The sequence below is a fragment of the Monodon monoceros genome, unplaced genomic scaffold (assembly GCF_005190385.1).
Source record: "Monodon monoceros isolate NGI ecotype Baffin Bay Population unplaced genomic scaffold, NGI_Narwhal_1 Super_Scaffold_22, whole genome shotgun sequence".
NCBI lineage: Eukaryota > Metazoa > Chordata > Mammalia > Artiodactyla > Monodontidae > Monodon > Monodon monoceros.
The window spans coordinates 15,027,792-15,052,135 of NW_021703779.1; the positions used below are offsets into that span (position 1 = coordinate 15,027,792).

Here is a 24,344-nt window from a genome sequence, read left to right on the forward strand (position 1 = left end):
CGGGCTTTAAAGATGCTTCCTGAAGAACAAAAACTTGTGCAGATTATGTCCATAGCACATCAGTGTGTTTAACAACATTAAATAACCCTATTCGTTCCTTCAGCAAGCATTTACTGAGCACCTACTATGTGCCTGACTGTGCCTCGTGCTGAGATATAGACAAGAAGTACTCTTTGTCCTGAAAAAGTCAACAGTCTGACAGGGAAATAAGCAGCTACAACTGTATAAGCAGTACTGTCATGTTGACCCAGGCCCCACCAATTCGGAAATGATCATAATTCGGGTAAGGACTGTATTTGTGGTAGTCTAGAAAACATGTCTTCTAAGCCCACTAAGAGAGAAAACGTCGATCATTCCCCTACCTAAAAGTACAAATGACTCAAAGGGCCATAAGAGCATCCACTGACGCAGATGCAACAGTGAAAGCGGAATCCCACTTTAATGAGCAGATAAGATATCAAAGCACTCACCTTGGAAGGGCAGGCCTCTGACTGCACTGTTGCCATCTGAGTTGAGGGGGTGCGACCTACAGAAAGAAAAAGTGAACTAAGAGTACAAAGGTAAACAGTAATACGATAAGACCGTGTCCTAGGCTGGGAATGGGTCAAATGAATAGCCATGGCAATGACACAGTGACTTCAGTGAATTAGTGTAACGTGAGCTGTCAAAACAAATAACCCCCAATATTTCACTGGCTTAATAAAATTCAGGTTTATTCTTCACTTGCATAATGTCCAAAATGGGTTTTTCGTCACTGGTGGGTAGCTGCTCTCCTAGCCGGAGTTCAAGGATCCAGGCTCTTTTTTATCTTGTGAAACTACCATCTTCAGTATATGGCTTCTAAGGTCTCAAGAACGTGCAGGAAAACATGTGGGAGATTTTTATGAGCTATGCTGGAAGCGGTGCAGATCGCTTCTGCTCACGTGCCACTGCTAGACCTCAACACATGGCTACACCCAACTGTAAGGGAGGCTGGGAAATGTAGTCCAGGTGTGTGCCGAAAAAGAGGAAATGACTTTGGTAACTAGCTAGGCCAGACTGCCACACTCAGCTAGAGGAAGAGCTCATTCCTCTCGAGGTCAGCGCCATATGGACAGGCACCCTCTCTCTCTCCCTTACTTCGGTATCTCTGATGCCTAGTTGAGAATCTCAGGCCTTCCTGGTCATCTCCTGTCATCTACTCCATGCCATGCCTCCCAGTGGCCTTGCTCTCTCTCACCCCCCCTGCTTTATTTCATCAGAGTGCCTATTGTTACCTGATTACATCCTTCCTTATCAGTCCGTTTTTTACTTCCTAGCCTTCCTCCTTCCTGGATGTGACCTCCATGAGGGCAAGGACTGTGTCTGTCATGTCCACCACTGGCAGTGCCTGGCACATGGCAAGTCCTTAATCACTCATTGCTCAATAAATGAATGAACCTATTGGGCCCTGGGGTCCATGAATCTTGAATGGATTCATGGAGAAGGTACAACTTGAGCTGGGCATTGAGTAGAATTTATCTGGGAGGAAAGAGATCAGGAAAAGAAAGAAAGGTAGGTTAAAGGAGAGAGAAAGGGCCACAAAGATGTATAGCTTGAACCATTTATGGAGTTGAATCACATCCATTCAACCAAAATACTTGAGCTCCTATAACATACAGGTCCATATTCTAGACCCGTTGCTTAGGTGGAAGATGCAAAAAGTAAACAAGGAAGCCCATCTCTATCCTTAAACAAACAGCTTGTCTTGAGCTCTGCTTTGGGGCACCTACGACACTCCCCGTTATGTAGCACGTTCCTCAACCCGGCCAGCAGGGCTCTCCACTGAATGACTTCAGTCTTCCTTTCCAGGATGACCGTGGCCTTCCCGCACAGATATCTGCTCCTGTGTGGGGCAGTGGTGTGGGTTAGAAAGCCGGGTAGCAAGGCAGAAAGGGGTATGGGGCTTCGGACTCAGATGTGCTCACTTTGAGTCCTGGCTCTCCCATTTATAATCTTTGGGGCCCTGGGCAAGTTCTTAACCTCTCTATGCCTATTCAGCAAATTAGAGATGATCAAATGTGTTTCCTGGGTTTACTGTGGGAACCAAATGATATTATCCAGAGCCTCTCTCGGTGTCTGGTCCATGCACATCATGCTCACTAAGTAGTGTTGTCTTCCTTCTTGGCAGCCCCTAACCTGCCCCCTTTGCTTCACACAGTCCCTGGTCCAGCGGCAGTAAACTCCTCCTGGGACCTGCACTGACACTCTTTCCAACCTTCACACTGGGTTGCCTCATAGGAAATCGCCAATATTCAGACGTTTTCTGACCTCAAAATGGAAATTTCATACGGTTCTCTTCCAGCGTTTTTCCAACCTCCCTGCTAATTCTATCAACTCTGACTCCACTTCAAGACTACCTCCTCCCTGTACCCCTTCCCGAACCAGAGCGCGTTTCTCTTAGACCTGTATGGCACTCTGTACCGTTCGCAGGGGGCACACTTGGCCCCACTGGGCTCATCATCTAATGTGGCTACCAGGTTACAAATTCCTGAGGGCACTGATGGCATCTCCTTCTCTTTGAAGTACATCTGCACAGTACGTACCTTGAACTTCATAAGAGGTTACACATTCCATTTCCCAGACCCAAATGTGATTAGACAGGGACTCCGGTACGCTCGGCGGGACTGGGGTCAAGATCTACTGGTGAGCCTCTGAACTGTGCCCGCCAGCGCTGGGGCCCAAGTCCCTTGTCCTGCAACGCGACCCTCTAGAACCAGCTGCCTGCTATAGCTTTTTTTCCTCTCTTTTCCTCTCACTCTACCTGCCTCCTTATTTAGCAAATCAACCTGAGAAGAGAAACATGACAAATGCCTTAAACCTGGGAGGGAGAAGTAGGGGGTCATTTATCTCTTTTGAAAGATTGCCGAGTTCTTGGATTCTCATTGCTTATTTAAGAGCTATACAGTTGAACCAGATGAAATCAACAATATTTCTAACCACTTTGACCTACAAAAATATCCATTTCATATGGTACAGCCTAGTGTCTCGGTATTTGGGCTCATTTACAGACATTCATAGGTGACGTAGTCTGATCCCTGTGTGTGGTCCACTCACCCACATCCTTAGAGAGATGCCCTAGACAGGCTACTCAGCTTCTGATGGGCCCACGGCCTTCCGTAGATTCTGCCATTGCTTATGGAGTTTCCATCAGAGGCTCTGGATTCAAAAATGGCTAGTTCATTTCCCTCTTCCCTGCAGGTAGCAACGTATGTGTTTGATCTCTGGGCTAAAGGTCAAGACCTCCAGGCTTGAGTTTTCAAGTCTTCTGGGGATTAAAGGCTCTCCTCATCACTACGTGGGCTTCTCTGTGCTGGTACTCAACAAAGCCAGTCCAGCCCCTCCGAGGGCCAGTGGCAGAACATCCCAGAGGCAAGGAGGGAAGGGAAGGAACTCCTAGTTTTCTAAATATGGCAACACACGGGGCAGATGAGCGTGAAGGGCAAGAGGGCTTGTATGTTTTTCTCAAGTAAGCCGTAAATTAAAAATGCAGAAGCTGTAGACGGATTTTTTTTTAGTAATTTACGAACTACATCCACCTGAATGGGGCAGTCGGGAGCCTCTCTTGTTTCTCTCATTTCATGCACCCAAAGGAATATACAGAACCTTAACAATTACTGGATTCAACACCTTCAGTCATTTCATGTGACTTTTAAACAGGGTACTTCTTACTGTCCACCCCTAGTAGAAAATATCCTAAAGACAAAAAGCAAAACAAAAAGGTATCTAAAACTGAATTCAGTTGTCTCATTGTAGTCATTTTGAGACGACTCAAGTAAGAAATTATGCCACTGTCGTTAAGAATCAAGATTTTCAGCCTAAGAGAAAAGAGATCAATTATAAAATCAAGAAAGTTAGATTGAAAGCCGTAATCTTAGATTTGAATTGGAAATAGCGGTTTCAACACATGATTTATCTTCACCTTCTAAAATTCACCTATTTTCTAGTCTTGTCTATCGAAGAAGCTTAGAGTCAATGACAACCCAGCAACGATGAATACCCCTGGCGTGCAGAATGTGGTCTCTAAAGCCTGTTCCCTCCGAGAAGAGCCAGGACTTCTTGGGGAAAGGGCTGATTCCAGGTCTGGGGCAGCAAGTATGCAAGAGGAACCTGGGCTACCATATCATGCCTAAAACTCCAGAGTTGGAAAGAGACTGTAGGCGGTCCAGTGACCTGCTCAATGCCACACAGGAGGCAGGACCCTGGGCATAGCCAGGGCCCCTAGTCCATGCCTCTACAGAAGGCAGCCTCCCCTCAGCCAGGCCTCCAGGCCATGGCCCTCCCAGCTCATGTTCCAACCAGGATCCAGAGTTGTCTGACCAGGGGTTTTTCACTGCCACTCTTGGGGGATTTTTGACAACAAATCCACGTTAAGCTACTTTGGCATTGGAGAACTTTAAAAATTAGCCAGGTGAGCAATCAAGACACCCCAAGTCTGAAATGCAAATGCTTGTTCTCTAAGGGTCACATTCCTAAAACCCCCAAGACTATTAGCGCTCTGTCCATATTCCCTCACCCTAATTAGTTTAGTGCACAGCAGCCTGACTTACAGCTCCCACGACCTGCATTCCTTCTCTGACTAAGGAGCCTGCTTTTCTAGAAGTACCAGGGAAATACTGTTCTGGCACCTAGGCAGCCTTCAACCAATGACTGATAGGAAGTGGTAGATAAACATCCCAACTCCCTCGCCTCTAAGGGGTGTGTTCTGCACTAGCTCCCCCAAAGGGATCCAGCCCCAGTTACCCACCATGATAACATGCTCACACGTACACCCCTTATTGGCTTCCTTCCCTTCCCTTTCTCACTTCCCTCCTCCCCCTACTGGTAGCTTCTTAGTATCACCTCCTGAACCTTTGCCTCAATGCCTGTCCTGGGGAACCATTCTCTGAGCCTGTCCTCCCCGGGCAGATCGAGAAAGAGCCATTGTCCATGAAGAGTGGGCCTCCTTCAGTATTGCTGCAGGCTCGGCTAGACTCAGGCTGAGCCAAAAGACAACACATCTTTTCTGACTCCAGATTCAACATATCATGTGTTAACTATGTGTGTCTTTTATTGAGAGCACCCAACTCATTATAAACGTCTTGGCTTTGGGAGTGGAAAGGTCCTTGGAAAAGAATTCCTTTTGGCTTGCAGGCTCATGTATTTATTCCTTCTTTCTTTGTTGGCCCAATAAAGGGCATCACTTCTCTGCCTATGAAGCTACTAATTAGCAAGTAAGTAATTCTAAGTGCAGTGCACTGGAGGTGGTATGTGGGACCCTTTGTAAGCATTTTTAAAATTTCCATCCTTGCTGATGATCTCTAAGTAAATTTTAAGGGACTAACCTCTACGTAGGAGAAGAGACTTATTAGCATGTGTAACTGGGTGTCATGTGCTAATTACCTTACCGCTTCACGATTTAACCAAGCCAAGGGCATCTGTCCAAGAGGACCAGAGGGTCTCTGTGCACCATAATGGAAACGGGAAAGAACCCTTCCCTCTTACATCCAGTGGCTGTATGCAGTGTCTCCTGAATAGAAAGGTGATTTTCACATGCTTTTTCTGATCTGCCTCTCCCACTCCAGCTCCACGTTCTTCCCTGGAATGTCAAAGGTACCTGTGTTCGTAACAGCACATCTGTAGTTTGAGCAGGAATGAAGGGACTTTAGAACACTACATTCATCTTTGTGGGTAGAGTGCCTTCCTTCCTCTCCATCTTCCTGCTTTCAAGGAACCAAGAATACCGAAAGCTGATACTCATGTCCTCCCTGTAACCAGCCTCACCTGGTTCTCTGCAAATAATGAAAACAGCTTTGTGACAATTCACCCTTTTCTGAATCTTTGAAGTATTCCTTAGCGATCCATCTGGCTCTCCTGAAAGATCAGACTCCTTGTTTCTGATGGGTATTATCTTTTCTATAGGTTAACTTGTTTGCGAACGAACATGTAAGACTGCCAGTGTCTCTTTAAGGCAAGGGTGGAGCCAGGCTCCCACTCTGATTTAAGCTCAGGCATGCAAGTCTTGAAAGCTGGCACCAAGGTGTCATGACTTGGTGGTGGACTGGTCATTTTCAGCCCGGGTTTGCTGGAAAGCAGGCGCTTTACCACTGACTGAGAACATCACGGCCCCCCTGGTAAAGCTAACCTTGGGGTTGATCTAATTGTTAGACCGCGCTATTGAGATGGTTTTTGTAGAGCGAAACAGTTGACTATCACTAAGTTAATATTGTTCAATCTAATACTTACCCTGTTGCCTCAGTATCTATAATATACCGGTGGTTTAGTCCATGTGTGGTCTGCTGACTGGGAGCATCAGCAGCCCCCGGGAAACTTGTTCTTTGCTCCCCGGGCCGAAGCGTTTCTGGCGTCCCGAAATGAAAATGGCTAGTTTCTTAGATGACAGGTGAAAAGCGTGTGTTGCGAGTTTCGGGTTTTGTTTTCGGAAGGACAACCTGATAGATGTGACAGATAGCAAAGAAGCACTGAGAGAGACGAAGGGCGCAGCGGCCAGGCTGAACGTTGCCAAGGGAAGTGCGCGTGGACCCGGGGTCAGGAGACCTAAGCTTTGTTTTTGCCTCTGCCAAAAATCAACTCTGTGATCTTGGGTCATATCTCTGAACCTTGATTTCCTCCTCAGTACCTGCGAGGGGTGGCCTAAACAGTAGCTTTCAGTGTGTTGCCTGCTGCCCAGAGCAAGAAATACATGTTTACATCACTCCCCGGCATGCACACATACAAATGCACACATATGTGACAGAACCAAGAGCGTCACGAAACAGTACTACATGAGGTGCACTGTGGTATTTTCTATTCTACTCTCTTCTATTTCATCGTTTAAAAAATGCTCGTCTTGATCTGCTGAACGGATTTCACAGTCCACTAAAGGGTCACGCCCTGTGGTCTGAAAGAACACAGAACGCCATAATTTCCGAGGTCGCTTCAGTAGTAGAATCCAGTGACTCTGCTAGATGCCTTAAAGGAATTTTCTGAAAACAATAGCCGAGCTGTGACAGATGGCTACGTGCTTGCATTCTGGAGGAAGTGCACGGTGTAGAACATGGCAGCAGAGTGACCCAAAGATAAACAGGAGAATTAGAAATCGTTTCCAAGGAGAACGTATAGTACTGCAGCTCTGACAGTGACTCAGAGAATTAGGATCTCTAAGTCATTACACTGAATGCTGCCCAAGTCAACCGGTATCAGAGACCGGGGACATCCAGCCTGTCAGAGAGGTAGGTCACAGGCTCCCTGGTTGTAGGCAGCTTTCTTTTCAGTTTCCAGGCTGTAAGATACACGCCCCCCCCCGACCCTCCACCAAGAGAGTGATCTCCAGTAGCCTCATTTTTGTTTACACTTGACTCACCACGAAGACGGGAAAATAAAGAAAACAGGAAGTTGGAGAGCTCCAGACTTCCGTCTTTTGAACTTGGACCCCAGTCCTGGCTTCTTCATCTTCTTCTGTTCCCACCGCAGGAAGGGGAACTAGTATTTAGTAAGCGGGGACATGTCAAGGACTTTATCATCTCCCTGGATCCTACGAACCATTCTGTGAAGGCTCTAGGATCCCCACTTACAGAGGCCCAGAGATTTCAGTCCCTTGTTCTGGATCCACTGCTGCTGTGCTGAATCACCACCGTTCCATCCCAGAGGCCAGGGTCTTTCCCCCAGTGCATCCTGCCATAGCTTGAATACAGAGTCTTTCTGGGGGGGATGATGCAACCTCATTTAATTTCGGTGACTGGTAGAAAGAAAGCAGAGGCATAAACAGAGCAGACAGGACTCTGTCAGACAGCAGGAAGGCCAAACCCTGATTTGTAAAGATGGGGAACTTGAATCCTGGGAACGTTCAGTGACTTGCCCAAGGGCACAGAACCGCGAGTAGAACCCAGGCTTCTGGTGGTCTTTCCACAGGATGTCGAACATTGAAACAACAGCAGCAATAATTAAACAGTACTCCTAGTGTGAAGCATCATTTCCTTTTAGAAGTCAGAGAAATATTTACATGGGAAAAATCGTTCTGGCTCCTTTTCGTGCATAAATAAATACACAGCCACATTCTCCTATTCTGTGGGTGCTGGAACTTGTCAGGAAGCCTAGGTTTTTCTGATGCTGAGGGGTCCATGTTGGATGCTTTGTCCACAGTGGGGAACAAGTCTGAATTACTGTGGTTCTGCGGAAAAGGAAGCCCAGCAGGGGCAGACTGTGGGCACCTGGCTCTGGCGCTGGGTTGTTCAACAGGTAAGCAGGAGCCTTGGTGCTCCCTACCCTGCTCCCTCCTCCACACTGCCAAGCAGAGTTGGCGGGGTGGGGGGGAGAATGAATAGTTTCGAGTGGAGAAAGCCCCTCCCTTGCTCCCTAACGGATCTGGGAAGTCAGGCAGTAGCACCAGAGACCCTGAGATTTCCGTTTTGCTTACCAAGCTGGCGACTGCTGAGGATCGGCTGCAGCCTAGCAGGGACCCAGAGAGCGAGCCGCCGACATCCCTGTGATGCAATTTCAGATGCTCATTAATACAGTGATGTGCTAAACATGCTCCTTGCTGCTTTCTGCCAGAAGGCATCGGGATGGACGGTTTGTGTTCCCAGCAAGAAAGCGGTGTGATGGGGGTGGGTGTGATGGGTGGAAGGGCAGGAAGGAAGGTTAGCAAGGTACATGTGGGTAGTTAGTCCTGTGGACACTCTAAGAACATTTTAAAAAAATCCCTTCCCCTCCCCTGAAGGGGGAGAAATTCCATGTCTGCGTCACTTTGCACATTTTTCTGAAATTTTCACGACATGTAACATTCAGACTTTGATTTCAGCTGTCACCTTCCCCTTATAAACTCTTGAGAGCCTGGGAGAAGGAAGAAGGAGTAGCTTGCGGAGAGAGCCAGCGGCAGGTATGGGGACTCGGGGTAGAGGGGCCTTCTAGGAAGAGAGGCCAAGAATAAGCATTTTGCACTCCTCTAAGGGCAGTCAACCTTTAAGGGAGCGATAAGCTCATGAGGCCAGGAAAGGCAGTACTGAACAAGTACCAACCCTAGACCGGGGGCTGGAGAGGCATGGCGCGAGGTTGTATTCGCCCCTGATTTTTACCCCCTCCCGACAATTCCTAAAGCCGAGCCTCCACCCGTCCGTAGAAGTGAACCTGGGGACTTCCCTGGTGGTCCAGTGGCTAAGAATCTGCGCTCCCAACGCAGGGGGCCTGGGTTCGATCCCTGGTCAGGGAACTGGATCCCGCACGCACGCCCCAACTAAAAGATCCCGCATGCCGCAACTAAGAGCCGGCACAGCCTAAATAAATAAATAAATACATACTTAAAAAAAAAAAGAAATGACCCTGGCCTTTCCAAGAGAGGGGCAGACGCCAATCTTCCTCAGTTTCCAAGTCAGCTCATTTCAGATGAACCCAGTGACCATATCCATGCTGTCAGTCAGTACATCACTACGAGTCAAGGTCTAGACAATCCCATTATCTTCAGAGTTCGACAGGGGGCTCAGCTAAGTTCAGTCTAGAAAGACTTTTCACTGCCCTGTGGACGTTTCCTACAATGGCATTGTCTTTCAGCAGTTTGGTTTTATGGTATCTGTTTGTAGTGCTGTTTGTATTTCTGGAATATGACATATCTCCTGGGCACTTTGTGAAAGATTCACTCAGTTCTTGGTTACACCTAATGCTATGGATGACAGAGTAGCAGTTATGAATCCTTTACTTATTTCTTTTTTTGAGAAGCACTAGATACTTTTCACGTGGCAGACAGCCACTTCACATCCCCCTCCCCCAATCAGCCTTAGTTTAGGCAAATTTATCTCAATATTGGTTTGGGGAAAAACAGCAGCTTGGAAGCCAGAGATGGTTTCTAATCCCAGATCTTCTACATGCCAGGTGTGTGGCTTTGCACATTTACTCACTTTCTCTGGGCTTCTGTTTCCTCATTGGTAAAATGGGAGCACTGCTTTAATCTCTGGGTGGTGTGAAGGTACCATGAGTATAACACACCTGGCGCAGTGCTTAGCATACGGCTGGAGCTCCCTGCAAGAGCCTACAGTCTTGGACAGGAAAACTGATAACATGCACATAACCTTTTTCCTGTGTAGGGGATAAAAACAAGACATATAGCCCTATTTCCCACTGTAACCTGTGCCATTATCTGCCCCTTCCCTGGGAGGAGTGACAAAGGAAGGAGAGGACAAATACCAGGCAAGGCAAGCAACTGGCTCTAGGGAAGCAGATGAAATAGTGGGAGGGTGTGTTCCTTTTCTAATATCGTACAACATATTGCCACAAACGTGGCAGCTTAAAACAGCGCCCACTTACGATCTTGAAATTTCTGTGGCTCAGGAATCTGGGCACGGGTTAACTGGGTCTTTTGCTCAGGGTCCCCTTGGCTTGCCATCAAAGTTTTGGTTGGGGCTGAGTTCTCATCTGAGGCTCAGGGGCCTCTGGGTTGTCGGCAGAATTCAGTTCCTTGAGGTTTGTAGGACTGAGGCCCTCAGCTCCTAGAGGCCCCATTACTTGCCACCTGGCCTTCTCTACAATGTGGCAGTTTGCTTTTTCAAGGCCAACAGGAGAGTATCGCTGCTTCTGCTTGTCTTTTTTTTTTTTAAAGGCTCACCTGATTGATTAGACCAGATACACCACACTAGTTATCTCCCTTTTGATCAACTCAAAGTCAATTGAAGAGGGATCTTAAAATCCCATAATTCACAGATTCCACCTACACTCAAGGGGAGGGGACTATACAGGTTATGTACACGAGAAGGCAGGAATCTTGGGGGCTACCCCAAGAATTCTGCCTACCGGACAGTTCCCTGGATATACCCAAATAAGCTGAGGAGAGACCTTCTTGCTTCTCTTTGTGTTATTTTTATGAGACCAAACATTAAGTAAGAGAACTAAACCTACTATCTTGCATGGCTCAGCCAGGGTGAAATTGTTAAGTAGGGAAGAAAAGGGGGCAGGGTGAACCTGAAGATGTGGGACAACCTTGCACTGGCAGTGGCGCAGCGAGCTTATGAATGAGTGGATTCAACTTTTGTTGAACTGTTACTTGGGAAAAGGAATCGACTTTTTAAAGAAGGAAAATGGGATAGTTTTCCCTAGAAGAGCTCCATTAGTGCCTGTCTGCCTGCCTCTGGTGGACACACAGTACTAGGTAATGAATGCTCTGTAACCAAAGGACAAAACTGAAAGCAAAAGCTGTTCCCCACACAAAGATGGAGGGGCCACGGCCACTCAACCTCGTTTCTGAGGGGCTATCAAAATATAAGACCCTGAGCGTCTCTGGTCTGTGGTGCTGAGGGAATGAGGGGCTATAAGGCTCTCTGGTCTACCCCCAAGTCACCTGGGTCCAGCCCCAAATCCTGGCTTCTGCCTTCCCGCTGAAAAGGATGAGCCTGGGAGAGGAGGTGCACAGAAGTCCCTCTACTTCAGGGACTATCCACTGAACTTCCTGCCTCTTCTTTCCACCAGGCAAGCTTTCTGCTCCGTCCCTTCTCCCAGCTGTCACTAGCACGTGAATTCACAGCCATCTCCGCTGAGTTTGGTAATGACCTCTGCCCTGTTGGGTGGGAGCTGACCTCTGCATCCAGGGAGAGGCTGCCTTTTCAATCAGTCCTGGTCACTGAACCAGAGCATTCCTCTGAGGGGGGGGCTAAATAAAGGCTCTGTCTTCAGCACTTCCCCCTACTTTACACATGAGAGAAGGAGAGCTCTGATCCAGATGTGGCCCACCCTTTCTACCCCGAGGCCTCCCACACCTCATCTCAATGACCCCTGACTGGTTCGCCAAGCACTTACGGTTTCCAACGAAAGGGCTGAGGTTATAGAGTAACGCAAGAAAGAAAAGTTGCTGCCTTTATTCTTGGCCCCACAGAACCTTCCCCTAAAAATACTCTTCCCATACCCAGGAAGATAATCCTGTGATCTCTAACCCTCGGGCTTGAAGTCTCCTCGGAGATAAAACACCAAGTGAGAATAAATCTAGGTCAAAGGGAGTCATCTGCTCTGTAGCTGAGGGTGCGAGAATATAATAGATAGTACACTCTGGTTATGGTTGTACAATACAATAGCTACCTGTGGCTATTTAAACTTAAATTAAATAAAATTAAAAATTAAAGGTACTTGGCAGCCAGTGTGGCTAGTGGTTACCACACTGGACTGTACAGCTAATACAGCATTTCATCATCACAGAGTTCTATTTGATGGCACTGTTTTAGAGGCATAGATAGCATTGTCCCTTTGACCCTGTCCATGTGATGTTTCTTTAGCATCTCTGGAAATATGTCCTTGTTTCTACCGGTGGTCCTTGTGGTTAGGATGTATTATTCTGGGGGGGGGGGGGGAAACACTGCCAAAGACTGCTTAAGAAAACAAAAACAAGAACAACTGCTGTAAATGCAGTGCCGGGGGGGGGGGGGACTAATTATCAAAAGGCTGCGTTTTCCCAATTTTCTTTCTTCTATTCCCGCCCGCCCCTTCTACAAAAGTATCTTCCCTTCTTTTACATTTGCCTTCCTGCTTTATCTGTAGAGTGTCATGTTTTACGTAAGGCTTCCCAGACAAAGTGAAATGCTAGACCAGATTTCAAAAAGAAAAGGATCGGACAGGAACCAAAAGTTTGTTTGCGGCACAGGAATAAACAGTGGGACAGAATGCGCCCAAATCACACCCTGGGAGGAAAAGGAAAAGCAGAAGGAGAGGACGAGACTGGGAGATGCAGGGTAGGTCTGGTCCAGATAGTAGGTCCGGAGGGTAAAGCAGACTGGGGCACTTCTCGCCATTCCTGAGGCTGGCAGGCTGCCCAGGTGCTCAGGAGTTCCTCTGTGCAGTAACTTCCTAATCAGACTCTTCCTGCTTAGGAACAGTGCCTTCCAGAAGAATTTATCTTTGACTCACGGGTGATCTCCACCTTAGGCTCAGTGTGTGCATGAAGAAGACACAATAGGTTAAATGCTGTGTTTGCGGGAAGGAGGCCTTCTTCCTTGAGCTCTTGGAGGAGTCGCAAGGACCGTGTCCCTCTCCTCACCAGCACTGTCTGTGGTTTCCCTCCCTTAACACCAGTCACCCCTTAATGGGTTCTTTAATGCCTGTGCTCTCCCTGGGCAAAACTAGGGAAGCTAAGCAATGCTTTGAAAGAAGGCAGACAGTGGAGATGGCAAGTAGAGGGCAGGATAATGCTCAATAGTGAGGGTCGGGGGCCGGGGGGGGGGGGGCACAGGAGACAGGAAGCAGGGCAAGGGAGGGGCAAAGTTCAAGTGGGCATCAGGAGCAGGTGTGCAGAACTATAGTTCTGAGGGCCTGCGGCCAGAAGACTGGAGCCGGGGCAAGCTTTTCCACTCACTCCTGAGGCTCTTCTCTGCCTTCTTGGAAGGCAGGCCCTCACCCCACCCGGAAGCATGGCTGGCCAGGGGCTTGTCCAGGTTCACGAACAACTGTGCCAGACAGTGAGGAGTGGTGAGGGTGAAGAGAGGAAACCGGCTGGTCGCAGACAGATGGTCGGTGTCCCGGGGTCTCCCATCCCTTGGCTTGGGGGCCCTATCTGTATCTATCCTATCTGTATCGTAAACTTCAAACCTTTCTCCAGCCGTAAGCAAGTTCCTCTTGTGAATGCAGCAGTCTGGATTTCTACTCCACTCCACCCAGACTCCACCCCTGTCCCGCCCCAGGGTCTGCCAAATGCACAACTGAAAGCTTCGGATGGATAATGCCCTGTTTTCCTCTTTTGTCTTGCAGCTGTCTCCAACCTGGACATCGAGAGCAAGCTGAGCGTGTACTACCGTGCACCGTGGCACCAGCAGAGAAACATCTTCCTCCCGGCCACCAGGCCGCCCTGCGTGGAGGAGCTGCACCGCCACGCCCGGCAGAGCCTGCAAGCCCTGCGCAGAGGTGACTGATCTCGGGCTTGTGGGCATTTCGGGGAGAGAACTTGGAGCTCGTACCATCAAGGGGTTGTTTTCTGTCCCATCGGTCCCAACACCTCCCCTTGTTAATAGCAAGTACTTTGAAATGCTCCCGTTTTCTACCCTGAAGTGAAATTCATGGGTAATATAACCTGCCTATTGATGTAACTAAAAATAGCATTATGGCCTGAATACGATAATAAAGAGAACTTAAAAGGAAAATTATTTATAATAATGATATTTGCAATATGCAAATGCCCAGGCACAGCTGCACTAGAAGACATAATGAAGAAGTCAGATGTTTGTGCCTATCAAAAGTAGGTTTGGATTAAGTAAAGACAGAAGTCATTCTGAACACAAAGCACAGAGAAATGAAAGAGTCAGGGGGCAGGAGGACACAACCATAGAAACTGGTGCATTCGGCACATATTATACATGAGCAAAAAAAAAAAAAAACCCTCTGGATTTTAACTAAAAGAGAATTAGCTTTGACTCAGAAGTAGGTTCTAGGCTTTTCCCTTACAGGAAATTCTGGCGGGCTATCTGTGGGACCTGGGGCACTGTTTCAGTGTTCAGGACTGTACTATGCATGTAGGATGGCTGTCGTCCTTGGCTCCAGCCCAATCATCTAACAAACAACCAGAACCTTCCCCAGGGGGTTTCTTCTGCTGCTGTTGAGAACCAGTGATCTGGTCCATTCTGCAGCAGAGCACATGGAGCCCTACAGAGGTCAGGACACTTGCTGAGGGTCACATGCAGCAGGTTAGGTACAGTGCCAGGACCCAGACACCCCCCCCCCCCCACAGCCAGAGCTCTTTTCCTCCGCACCATACACTGTGTCCTAGGGAAATAAATAGTTCTAGTTCTCTCACAGTCCCGAGAAAGCCGGAGATAGATAGGCACACAGCATTCAAGGTAGAAGATACAGCCTCCTCTTCCACTGGTTACTTTTCAGTGCCTTAAAGCCACTCTAATTAGGACAAGGAGATTAAAACCTGGCATCATCCTTTTCAGAGCCCCGTCCGTTGGTGTCAGAAGTCGGCATGCCAGCTTTTTTGGCCTTTAGACTTTTGCTATGGAGACACATGGGGTCTGTACATTCAGCGTCTTTGTTCCAAATTCCCTATGCTCCTTTAAGGAACGGTATTTTGCGAGAGTATTAAAATTCAAATAAAATACTTTTATGTCACTATCAAGATGGAGAAATAAAATGACAAACGTTGTTTTCAGCTTTTTTCTTCCTCATGTGTATGACTCCTCCCTTTTGCCCATCCCTTGTCTTTTTTCCCTTTAATGAAAGAGCTAACCTACTAATATCCCTAATGCAACTGTTTCTAAAAATTCCCCTTGGTTATTAGTAGCAGATACTGTGACCCTTATAATGAAGGGTGACAGTATCCTCTCAACCTATCGCTGGCATTCTTACTATTCACTTCAATTTTTATAGTTGGCTGAAAAGTTCTTTACCAAATTTTTAGTGCCAGCCACCTTCCAGAAAGCTTCGTTAACACTCTTACTGTTCCTCTGCAGCCTGGATTAGGCGCCCGTGCCATAATCGCCTGTGCATCACCCCACTGTGCTGCGTATAAGCTTACAGCCTAACTAACCACTTACGGGCTTGTCTTCCACCATTAATCCATGAGCAACTCAAGGACAAGGATGATACCTTATAAATTGTTTTTTTACTTTTTTCTTTTCTTTTTTTTTTTTTGGCCACACCACGCGGCTTGTGGGATCTTAGTTCCCTGAGCAGGGATTGAGCCCCGGCCCTCGGCAGTGAGAGCACAGAGTCCTAACCACTGGACCGCCAGGGAATTCCCATAAATTATTTTTATTCAAAGCATTCAGCATGACCCTGACATAATAGTAGGTCCTCAATGAATGTTTGTGCAACTGAATCAAATTCTGCAGAAAACTGGTCGAGTACTGAGGGCAGAGAATGACGACAGAGGAATCTAATCATTCTCACTAACTACCTTCTCTGATCCCATCTTAGAGAGCTTGAGTAACGTTAGCCCTTTAGACATAATTATTTTTATCCCTTTATTATTATTCATAAGTCATCTCCGAATAGATTTTTCCAGATTCAACCAGATAACATTAAGCTGCTCGTAAGCTATCACACTGCACTGTGTTGTCAGGTTTGGACTTAACAGCAGAACTAAGGAACAGCAAGCGCCAATATCAATTTTCTCAGAACTTCCTCCTGGGGGCTGAGAGATGGATATGGGGCCTCCTGGGGTTTGTAAGGAAGACGGAGGAGCTGCAGCTCGCCCTCCACAGACAGGCTTGCTTTGTGGTTGTCTCAATAGCAAATCTTGGGTGTAGTAGTTTTAATAGCACTGCAGAGAGCCATAAACAGGAATTATAGGCATCACAGAATTAAAAACATGCAGTGTAGAATTAAAGTTAGAAAGCGACTTTTTTTTTTTTTTTAAACTCTCGTCCAAGAAACAGTAGCTTAGCAGTGCATTCATCAGAATACCACTTCTGCCATCTGGTGGCCATGACTAATACTGACCTATCAATCAGACAAGGCCTTGCTCACAAATGAGCTTCCCTGTAGGTTCTCTATTTGGACAGCTGGAATGTCCTGGCTTCCACCAGGAGGGAGTGGATGATGAAGCACAGACAAGCCAGGCTGTGGTGGCAGCAGCAGCGTGCTCCTTTTGGAAATGGGGCTATAAGGAGGGAGCTGGGGGACGGAGATCAGAACCGAGAAACTGGCTGCCTTCAAGATCTGCTCAATAGCCAACCCCTCAACAAAGTCTCTCGAGGGCCAGGCACTGTGCTACAGCTAGGATTCAGAGAGCAACAGTGTGTGGTCCTTGCCCACAAGGAAGTCCTGGTCTACTGAGGGAGACAGGCAAGTAACCAGGTAATTTCAACACAGTGATATGGGGGCTCAGAGGAAAGGCACTAATGATGCCATGGAGCTTCAGGGAAGGCTCCTCAGAGGAAGCAGCATCCTAATGGATTTCAAGTTATTTAGAATCTGATTCCTCTTTTTTTCCTTTTTTTCTTTAGCAGTTCTTTATGCTCAGAGCCAATAATGGCTTGAAGTGATACCGATGTTTATGTTTGTGAGACAGGGAGAGATTACTAAGAGGCGATAAAGAGAGATTTATATTTTATATTTCCTTTCCTTTCGAGTTTCAGGGCTGGGGTCTAAATTTCATTGGTCTAAGGGAATAAGCACCAAGAGTCTACTGCAGTTTCAGGCTCTAGTTGACGAATGTTCTCCTCACACCACCACCAGAAAGAAGTACTAGGGACCCATTAATCTACCCGCCTACTCCCGGCCTGGGGCAAATGAAAGGGCAGGAGGGGAGAAATTGAATGGGAAATGGAGTTGATATCTCCCTCCAGACTCCTCCCTTCCTTCTACCTTTTCCTAACTAGTGACACCTATATTTTACTCTTCATTATGCATCTAAGAGTATAAAAGCTGTTCCTTACACGGCCCATTTAGAAAAGCCCACTGTTTCCTTGCAGAGAGAAATGAGGGTGGTGCTGGAGGTGGGCACTTTAACATGGAAGACATTTATCTCAAAAAGACCTCTTGGAAGGGAGATCAAGCTGGCAGAGTAGGACATGGAGCTCACTTCCCCCCTACAAATACATAAAAAAATACAGCTTCATCGGGAACGACTCTCGCAGGATACCAGCTGAAAGCTGTCAAAAGATCTCATACAACCAAAGCTGCAAGAAAGATCCCCACATAACCCGGTAGGACGAAAGGAGAGAAAAAAAAGAAGGAATCAGGATGGGACCTGCACCCCTGGAAGGGAGCTGTGAAAGAGGAAGGGTTCCCTCACCCTGGGAACCTCCTTCGCTGGCGGGAAGGTCCGCCAGGACAAGGGAGCTGCAGGGGCCTGGAATTTGCAAGAGAGGAGTGTGCCCGGGCTGACTTGCTGCCAAGCAAGATACAGAGGGACCGGCTGACAGCTGCCGTGCCGCCACACTTCCCGGCCTGAGATGCGTGCCGGCTGGTATGCACAGCTCGTGGGTGCTGAAACTCAGGCTTCAGTGGACAGACACGGGAAGAGGACTTGCTTTGGCTGCGCAGAGACATCCTGAAGAGCCTGGAGTGTGTGGTCTGGGCTGTAATTGGGGCTGCACACAGGACAGGGCACAGGTCCGCCAAAGGACCCCGTTATCGACGCATGAAGGGCCGGGTACGGGTCCACCATAGACGCCTCATTGTCAGTGTGCTCACTGCGGGGGTGCGGCTCCAGCCACGCCAGACTTTGAGAGCACGCACGTACCAGGGCTGACGTCAGAGCCAATTATCAGCACTCCCACCACGGGGCGCAGCTCCGGCAGGCCTTGGGAGCTCATGCTTTGTGAACCTGCACACTTCAAAGGCAAGGCTGACGCTCGAGCCAATTATCAGCACTCCCACAGCCGAGGCGGGTCTCAGGGCGGCACCAGCAGCAGCGGATTTTGTGGGTGTGCACACCGGGTGGCAGGAGGCCTCACAGAGTCACAGGTCCTGGCGGACAGCTCCTGAGGAGGAACACACAGCGGCTCCCAGAGGGAGTGCTCCGGTCCCGCCTACCTCACACTGCAGCTGAGAACCAGATCTCAGGGCCTCTACTCCAACAGCTGGGGAGTAGACCCTGCCCCTGACAGGGCTGTGACAACCACAAAGCAAAGACGAGGCCCCACCCAACATACAGTGCAGGCTCTGGCCAGCACAACACCAAACACACCCCCCATCAAGGGGGAACAGTGGCCAGCACATGCTGAGGAAAGATGTGGCAGACATCCATACCAAATAGAGCCCTCACACCAAAAATAATGGACTCACACAGTCTACCCCAGCACACTCCCACATAAAAACAGCCTTTCAAGACCACAGTAGATAACTGTTTCTCCTAAATTCGTGGAGTTAGAGAAATATAAGTAAAACGAAAATGCAGAGGAACTACTCCCAATTTAAAAGAATAAGAGAAATCCCCTGAGAGAACGATGAAACAAACCTCGCCAGTCTACCAGGCCCTGAGTTCAAAAAGGAGGTAATAAAAATGCTAAAGAACCTAAGAAACACTATTGCTAGAAATGTAGATCACTGTAACAAGGAACTATTCAATAGAAACCACGAACAGGAGCCAGTCAAAGTTAGACAACTCAATTGCCAAGATAAAAACCGAGCTAAAGTCAATAAACAGCAGACTTAAATAAGTCCAAATAGCAGAATGAATAAATCATCTGGAAGATAAAATAACACAAACCACCCAATCAGAACAGCAAACAGAAAGACAAGTGAAAAAAAAAAAAAGTGAAAGCAACATACGAGATCCGTGGGATAATATAAAGTGTGCACATAATACGGATTCCAGGAGAAGAAGAAAGAGAAAAAGGGATCCAAAATGTACCTGAAGAAATTCTGGCTGAAAACTTCCCAAACCTAAAGAAGGAAACAGATATCCAGGTACAGGAATCACAGACCATCCCAAACAAGATGAACCCAAACTGATCCACACCAAGACACGTAATTAAAATGGCAAAAGTGAAAGATAAAGAGAGGATTCTAAAGGCAGCAAGAGAAAAACAGAGTCATTTACAAGGGCATATCATAAGGCTATCAGCTGACTTCTCTACAGAAACTTTGCAGGCCAGAAGGGAGTGGCAAGATACATTCAAAGTTCTGAAAGGAAAAAACCTGCAACCTCGGATACTCTGCCCAGCAAGATTATCATTTAGAATAGAAGGAGGGACAAAGAATTTCTCAGACGAGCAAAAAACTAAAAGAATACAGCAACGCGGCAATACTCATGAAAAGATATTCAACATCACTAATTATTAGAGAAATGCAACTCAAAACTACATTGAGGGCTTCCCTGGTGGCACAGTGGCTGAGAATCCACCTGCCAGTGCAGGGGACACGGGTTCGATCCCTGGTCCGGGAATATCCCGCATGCCATGGAGCAACTAAGCCCATGCGCCACAACCAATGAGCCTGCGCTCTAGAGCCCGCGTGCCACAACTACTGAGCCTGCATGCTGCAACTACTGAAACCCGCGTGCCTAGAGCCTGTGCTCTCAAGAGAAGCCACCGCAATGAGAAGCCCGCGCACCGCAACGAAGAGTAGCCCCCACTCGCCGCAACTAGAGGAAGCCCGTGAGCAGCAACGAAGACCCAACACAGCCAAAAATAAATTTGTAAAAATTAGTAAATAATAATAAAAAAAAAACTGCATTGAGATATCACCTCACACCAGTCAGAGTGGCTAGCATCAAAAAAATCCAGAAACAGTAAATGCTGGAGAGGGTGTGGAGAAAAGGGAACCCTCCTACACTGCTGATGGGAATGTAAATTGGTACAGCCACTATGCAGCAGAGTATGGAGGTTCCTTAAAAAACTAAAAATAGACCTACCGTGTGATCCTGCAATCCCACTCCTGGGCATATATCCGGAGAAAAACATGGTCCGAAAGGATACATGCACCCCAATGTTCATTGCAGCACTGACAATAGCCAAGACACGCAAGCAAGCTAAATGTCCATCAACAGAGGAATGCGTAAAGAAGATGTGGTGTATATATACAATGGAATATTACTCAGCCATTAAAAAGAATGAAAAAATGCCATCTGCAGCAACATGGATGGCCCCAGAGAGTGTCATACTGACTGAAGGAAGTCAGACAGAAAAAGTGAGATAGATATCATATGATATTGCTTATATGCAGCATCTTAAAAAAAATGATACAAATGTACTTATTTAAGAAATCAAAACAGACTCACAGACTTAGAGAACAAACTTATGGTTCCAGGGCAAGGGTGGATAGTTAGGGAGTTTGGGATGGACATGTACACACTGCTATACTTAAAATGGATAACCAACAAGGACCTACTGTGTAAAACAGGGGACTCTGCTCAATAGTATGTAACAACCTAAATGAGAAAAGAATTTGATAAAGAATAGATACGTGCATATGTATAACTAAATCACTTTGCTGTATACCTGAAACTAACACAACATTGTTAATCAACTATACTCCAGTATAAAATAAAAAGTTAAAAAAAGAAGAATATAGAAATACTAAGCCTATCCTAAAAGAAATATTGAAAGGTCTTCTCTAAACAGAAAAGAAGCAAGAATCTATAGGAAAGGGAAAATCAGAACAGGAAAGGCAAATATATAAAAGGACTGAAGATCACTTAAATAAGCCAGTACATAAACTTTAAAACAATCAAAAAATTTGTGAAAGCAATTATAACTATAAGGAACAACAAAAGGATAAACATGAAGACGTAAAAGAGGACATCAGAATCACATAATGTGGGAGAGGGGAGTGAGAATATGTAGTTTTTTTAGAATGTGTTTGAGCTTACGTGACTATCAGTCTAAGGCAAGAAGATACAGTTATGGTTTAACATACTTGAAAACCAGGGTAACCACAAATTAAAAACATACAGTGGTCTCACAAAAGCCAAAAAGAAAGGAACTCAAGCATAATACAAAAGAAAACCATAAACTACAAAAGGAAAAACAAAAAGAAGGAACAAAGAAGAAATACAAAATCAACTGGAAAACAAGGTTTAAAATGGCAATAAATACATACTTATCAATAATTACTTTAAATGTCAATAGACTAAATGCTCTGATAAAAAGACATAGATTGGCAGATTGGATAATAAAACAAGAACCTACAAACTGCTGCCTATAAGAGACCCACTGTAGGGTTAAAGACATGCATAGATTGAAAGTGAGGGGATGGAAAAAGATATTTCATGCAAATGGAAATGACAAGAAAGCGAGGGTAGCAATACTCATATCAGAAAAAATAGACTTTAAAACAAAGGCCATGAATAAAGACAAAGAAGGACCCTGTATTAATGATAAAAGGATCAATATAAGAAGAGGATGATATTACACTCATTAACGTATATGCATGCAATATAGGAGCACCTAAATACATGAAACAAATACTAACAGACATAAAAGGAGAAACTGATGGGAATACAATAGTAGGAGGAGATTTTAACACCCCACTGACATCAATGGACAGATCTTCCAAACAGAAAATCAATAAGGCAACAGAGACTCTAAGTTACACATTAAAACAGACTTAATTGATATCTACAGGACACTACATCCAAGAAAACCAAAATACACACTCTTTTCAAGTACACATGGAACATTCTCTAGGGTAGACCACATACTAAGACACAAAACAAGCCTCAACAAATTTAAGAGAAAAGAAATTACCTCAAGCATCTTCTCTGACCACAATGGCATGAAACTAGAAATCAACCACAGAAAGAAAAATGAGAAAAAAATGATTACATAGAGACTAAACAACATGCTACTAAAAAAAATGAGTCACCAATTAAATCAAAGAGAAAATTAAAAAAAATACCTCAAGACAAAGGAAAATAAAAACACATGGGCTTCCCTGGTGGCGCAGTGGTTGAGAGTCCGCCTGCCGATGCAGGGGACACGGGTTCATGCCCCGGTCCAGGAAGATACCACATGCCGCGGAGCGGCTAGGCCCGTGAACCATGGCCGCTGAGCCTGCGCTCCGCAACGGGAGAGGCCACAACAGTGAGAGGCCCACGTACCCCCCCCCCCACACACACACACAAAAAGCCCACAACCATCCGAAATCTGTGGGATGCAGTCCTGAGAGAGAAGCTTACAGCAATACACGTCTTCCTCAAAAAATAAGAAAAATCTCAAACAACCTAACCTTCCACCTAAAAGAATTAGAAAAGAACATACAAAACCTAAAGTCAGCAGACGGAAGGAAATAAAGATCAGAGAGGAAATAAATAAAATAGAATTACAAATAATAAAAAAGTCAATAAAACCAAGAGCCGTTTTTTGAAAGGGTAAAACAAAATCAATGAACCTCTAGCCAGGCTCACCAAGAACAAAAGAGAGAGGACCCAAATAAACAAAATAAGAAATGAAAGAGAAACAACAACCAATACCGCAGAAGCACAAAAAATCTTAAGAAAAAACCATGAACAGTTTACATGCCAACCAAATGGACAACCTAGAAGAAACTGACAAGTTTCTAGAAACATACAGCCTGCCAAAACTGAATCAAAAAGAAACAGATAATTCGAACAGCCCGATCATTAGAAGTAAAATAGAATCTGTATAAAACAACAACAACAAACCTCCCTGCAAACAAAAGTCTAGGACCAGATGGCTTCACTGGGGAATTCTACCAAACAAAAAGAAGAACTCATACCTATCTTTCTCAAACTATTCCAAACGACTGAAGAGGAGGGAACACTCCCAAAATCATTTTATGAAGCCACTATCACCCTTATACCAAAACCAGACAACGATACTACAAAAAAACAAAATCACAGGTCAGTATCTTTGATGAATATAGATGGAAAATTCCTCAACAAAATATTAGCAAACTGAATCCAACAACACATAAGAAGGATCATACACCATGATCAAGTTGGATTCATTCCAAGGTCACAAGGATGGTTCAACATACACAAATCAATCAACATGATACACCGTATCAACAAAAGAAAAGACAAAAACAACATGATCATCTCAATAGATGCAGAAAAAGCATTTCATAAAATTCAACATCCATTCATGATAAAAATTCTCACCAAAGCAGGTATAGAGGGATCATATCTCAACATAATAAAATCCATTTACAACAAACCCACAGCGAATATAATACTCAACAGTGAAAAGGTGAAATCCTTCCCACTAAATTCTGGAACAGGACAAGGATGCCCACTCTCACCGCTTCTATTCAACACAGTATTGGAAGTCCTAGCCACAGCAGTCAGACAAGAAAAAGAAATAAAAGGTGTCCAAATTGGAAGGGAAGAGATAAAATTGTTATTGTACGCAGATGACATGACACTCTATATAGAAGACCCTAAAGACTCCACACAAAAACTGTTAGAATAAATGAATTCAGCAAGGTAGCAGGATACAAGATCAATATACAGAAATCTGTTGTGTTTCTATATACTGATAATGAAATATCAGAGAAAGAAGGTAAAAACAAATCCCATTTAAAATCACATAAAAATACCTAAATAGCCTAGGAATAAGCTTAACCAAGGAGATGAAAGACCTATACACTGAAAGCTATAAAGCATTGATGAAGGAAATTGAAAATGAAGCTATGAAATAGAAAGATATCCCTTGCTTTTGGATTGGAAGAATTAATATTGTTAAAATGATCATACTATCCAAAGCAATCTACAGATTTATTGCTATCTCTATCAAAATACCCATGACATTGTTTTACAGAACTAGAAAAAATAGTCTTAAAATTTATATGGAATCACAAAATCCCTGAATTTCCAAAGAAATCCTGAGAAAATGAACAAAGCTGGAGGTGTAACCCTCCTAGACTTCAGACTATACTACAAAATGACAGTAATCAATACAGAATGGTACTGGCACAAAGACAGATATGTAGATCAATGGAACAGAATAGAGAACCCAGAAATAAACCCATGCACT

The 24,344-nt window shown here is 45.6% G+C and overlaps 1 protein-coding gene and 1 long non-coding RNA gene across 2 annotated transcripts in view; one reads left to right on the top strand and one right to left on the bottom strand.

The window, feature by feature from the left end:
• LOC114905935 overlaps positions 1 to 511 on the bottom strand; it is a 3,511-nt gene extending 3,000 nt beyond the window's left edge. Inside the window, exon 1 of the long non-coding RNA XR_003796336.1 lies at positions 471 to 511. This is a non-coding gene — a long non-coding RNA (uncharacterized LOC114905935). The remainder of the gene's footprint in view (positions 1 to 470) is intronic.
• NHS (NHS actin remodeling regulator) overlaps positions 1 to 24,344 on the top strand; it is a 350,958-nt gene that overhangs the window by 271,439 nt on the left and 55,175 nt on the right. The window contains exon 2 of the mRNA XM_029241248.1: positions 13,711 to 13,863. Coding sequence (XP_029097081.1) covers positions 13,711 to 13,863 — 153 coding nt within the window. The remainder of the gene's footprint in view (positions 1 to 13,710; positions 13,864 to 24,344) is intronic.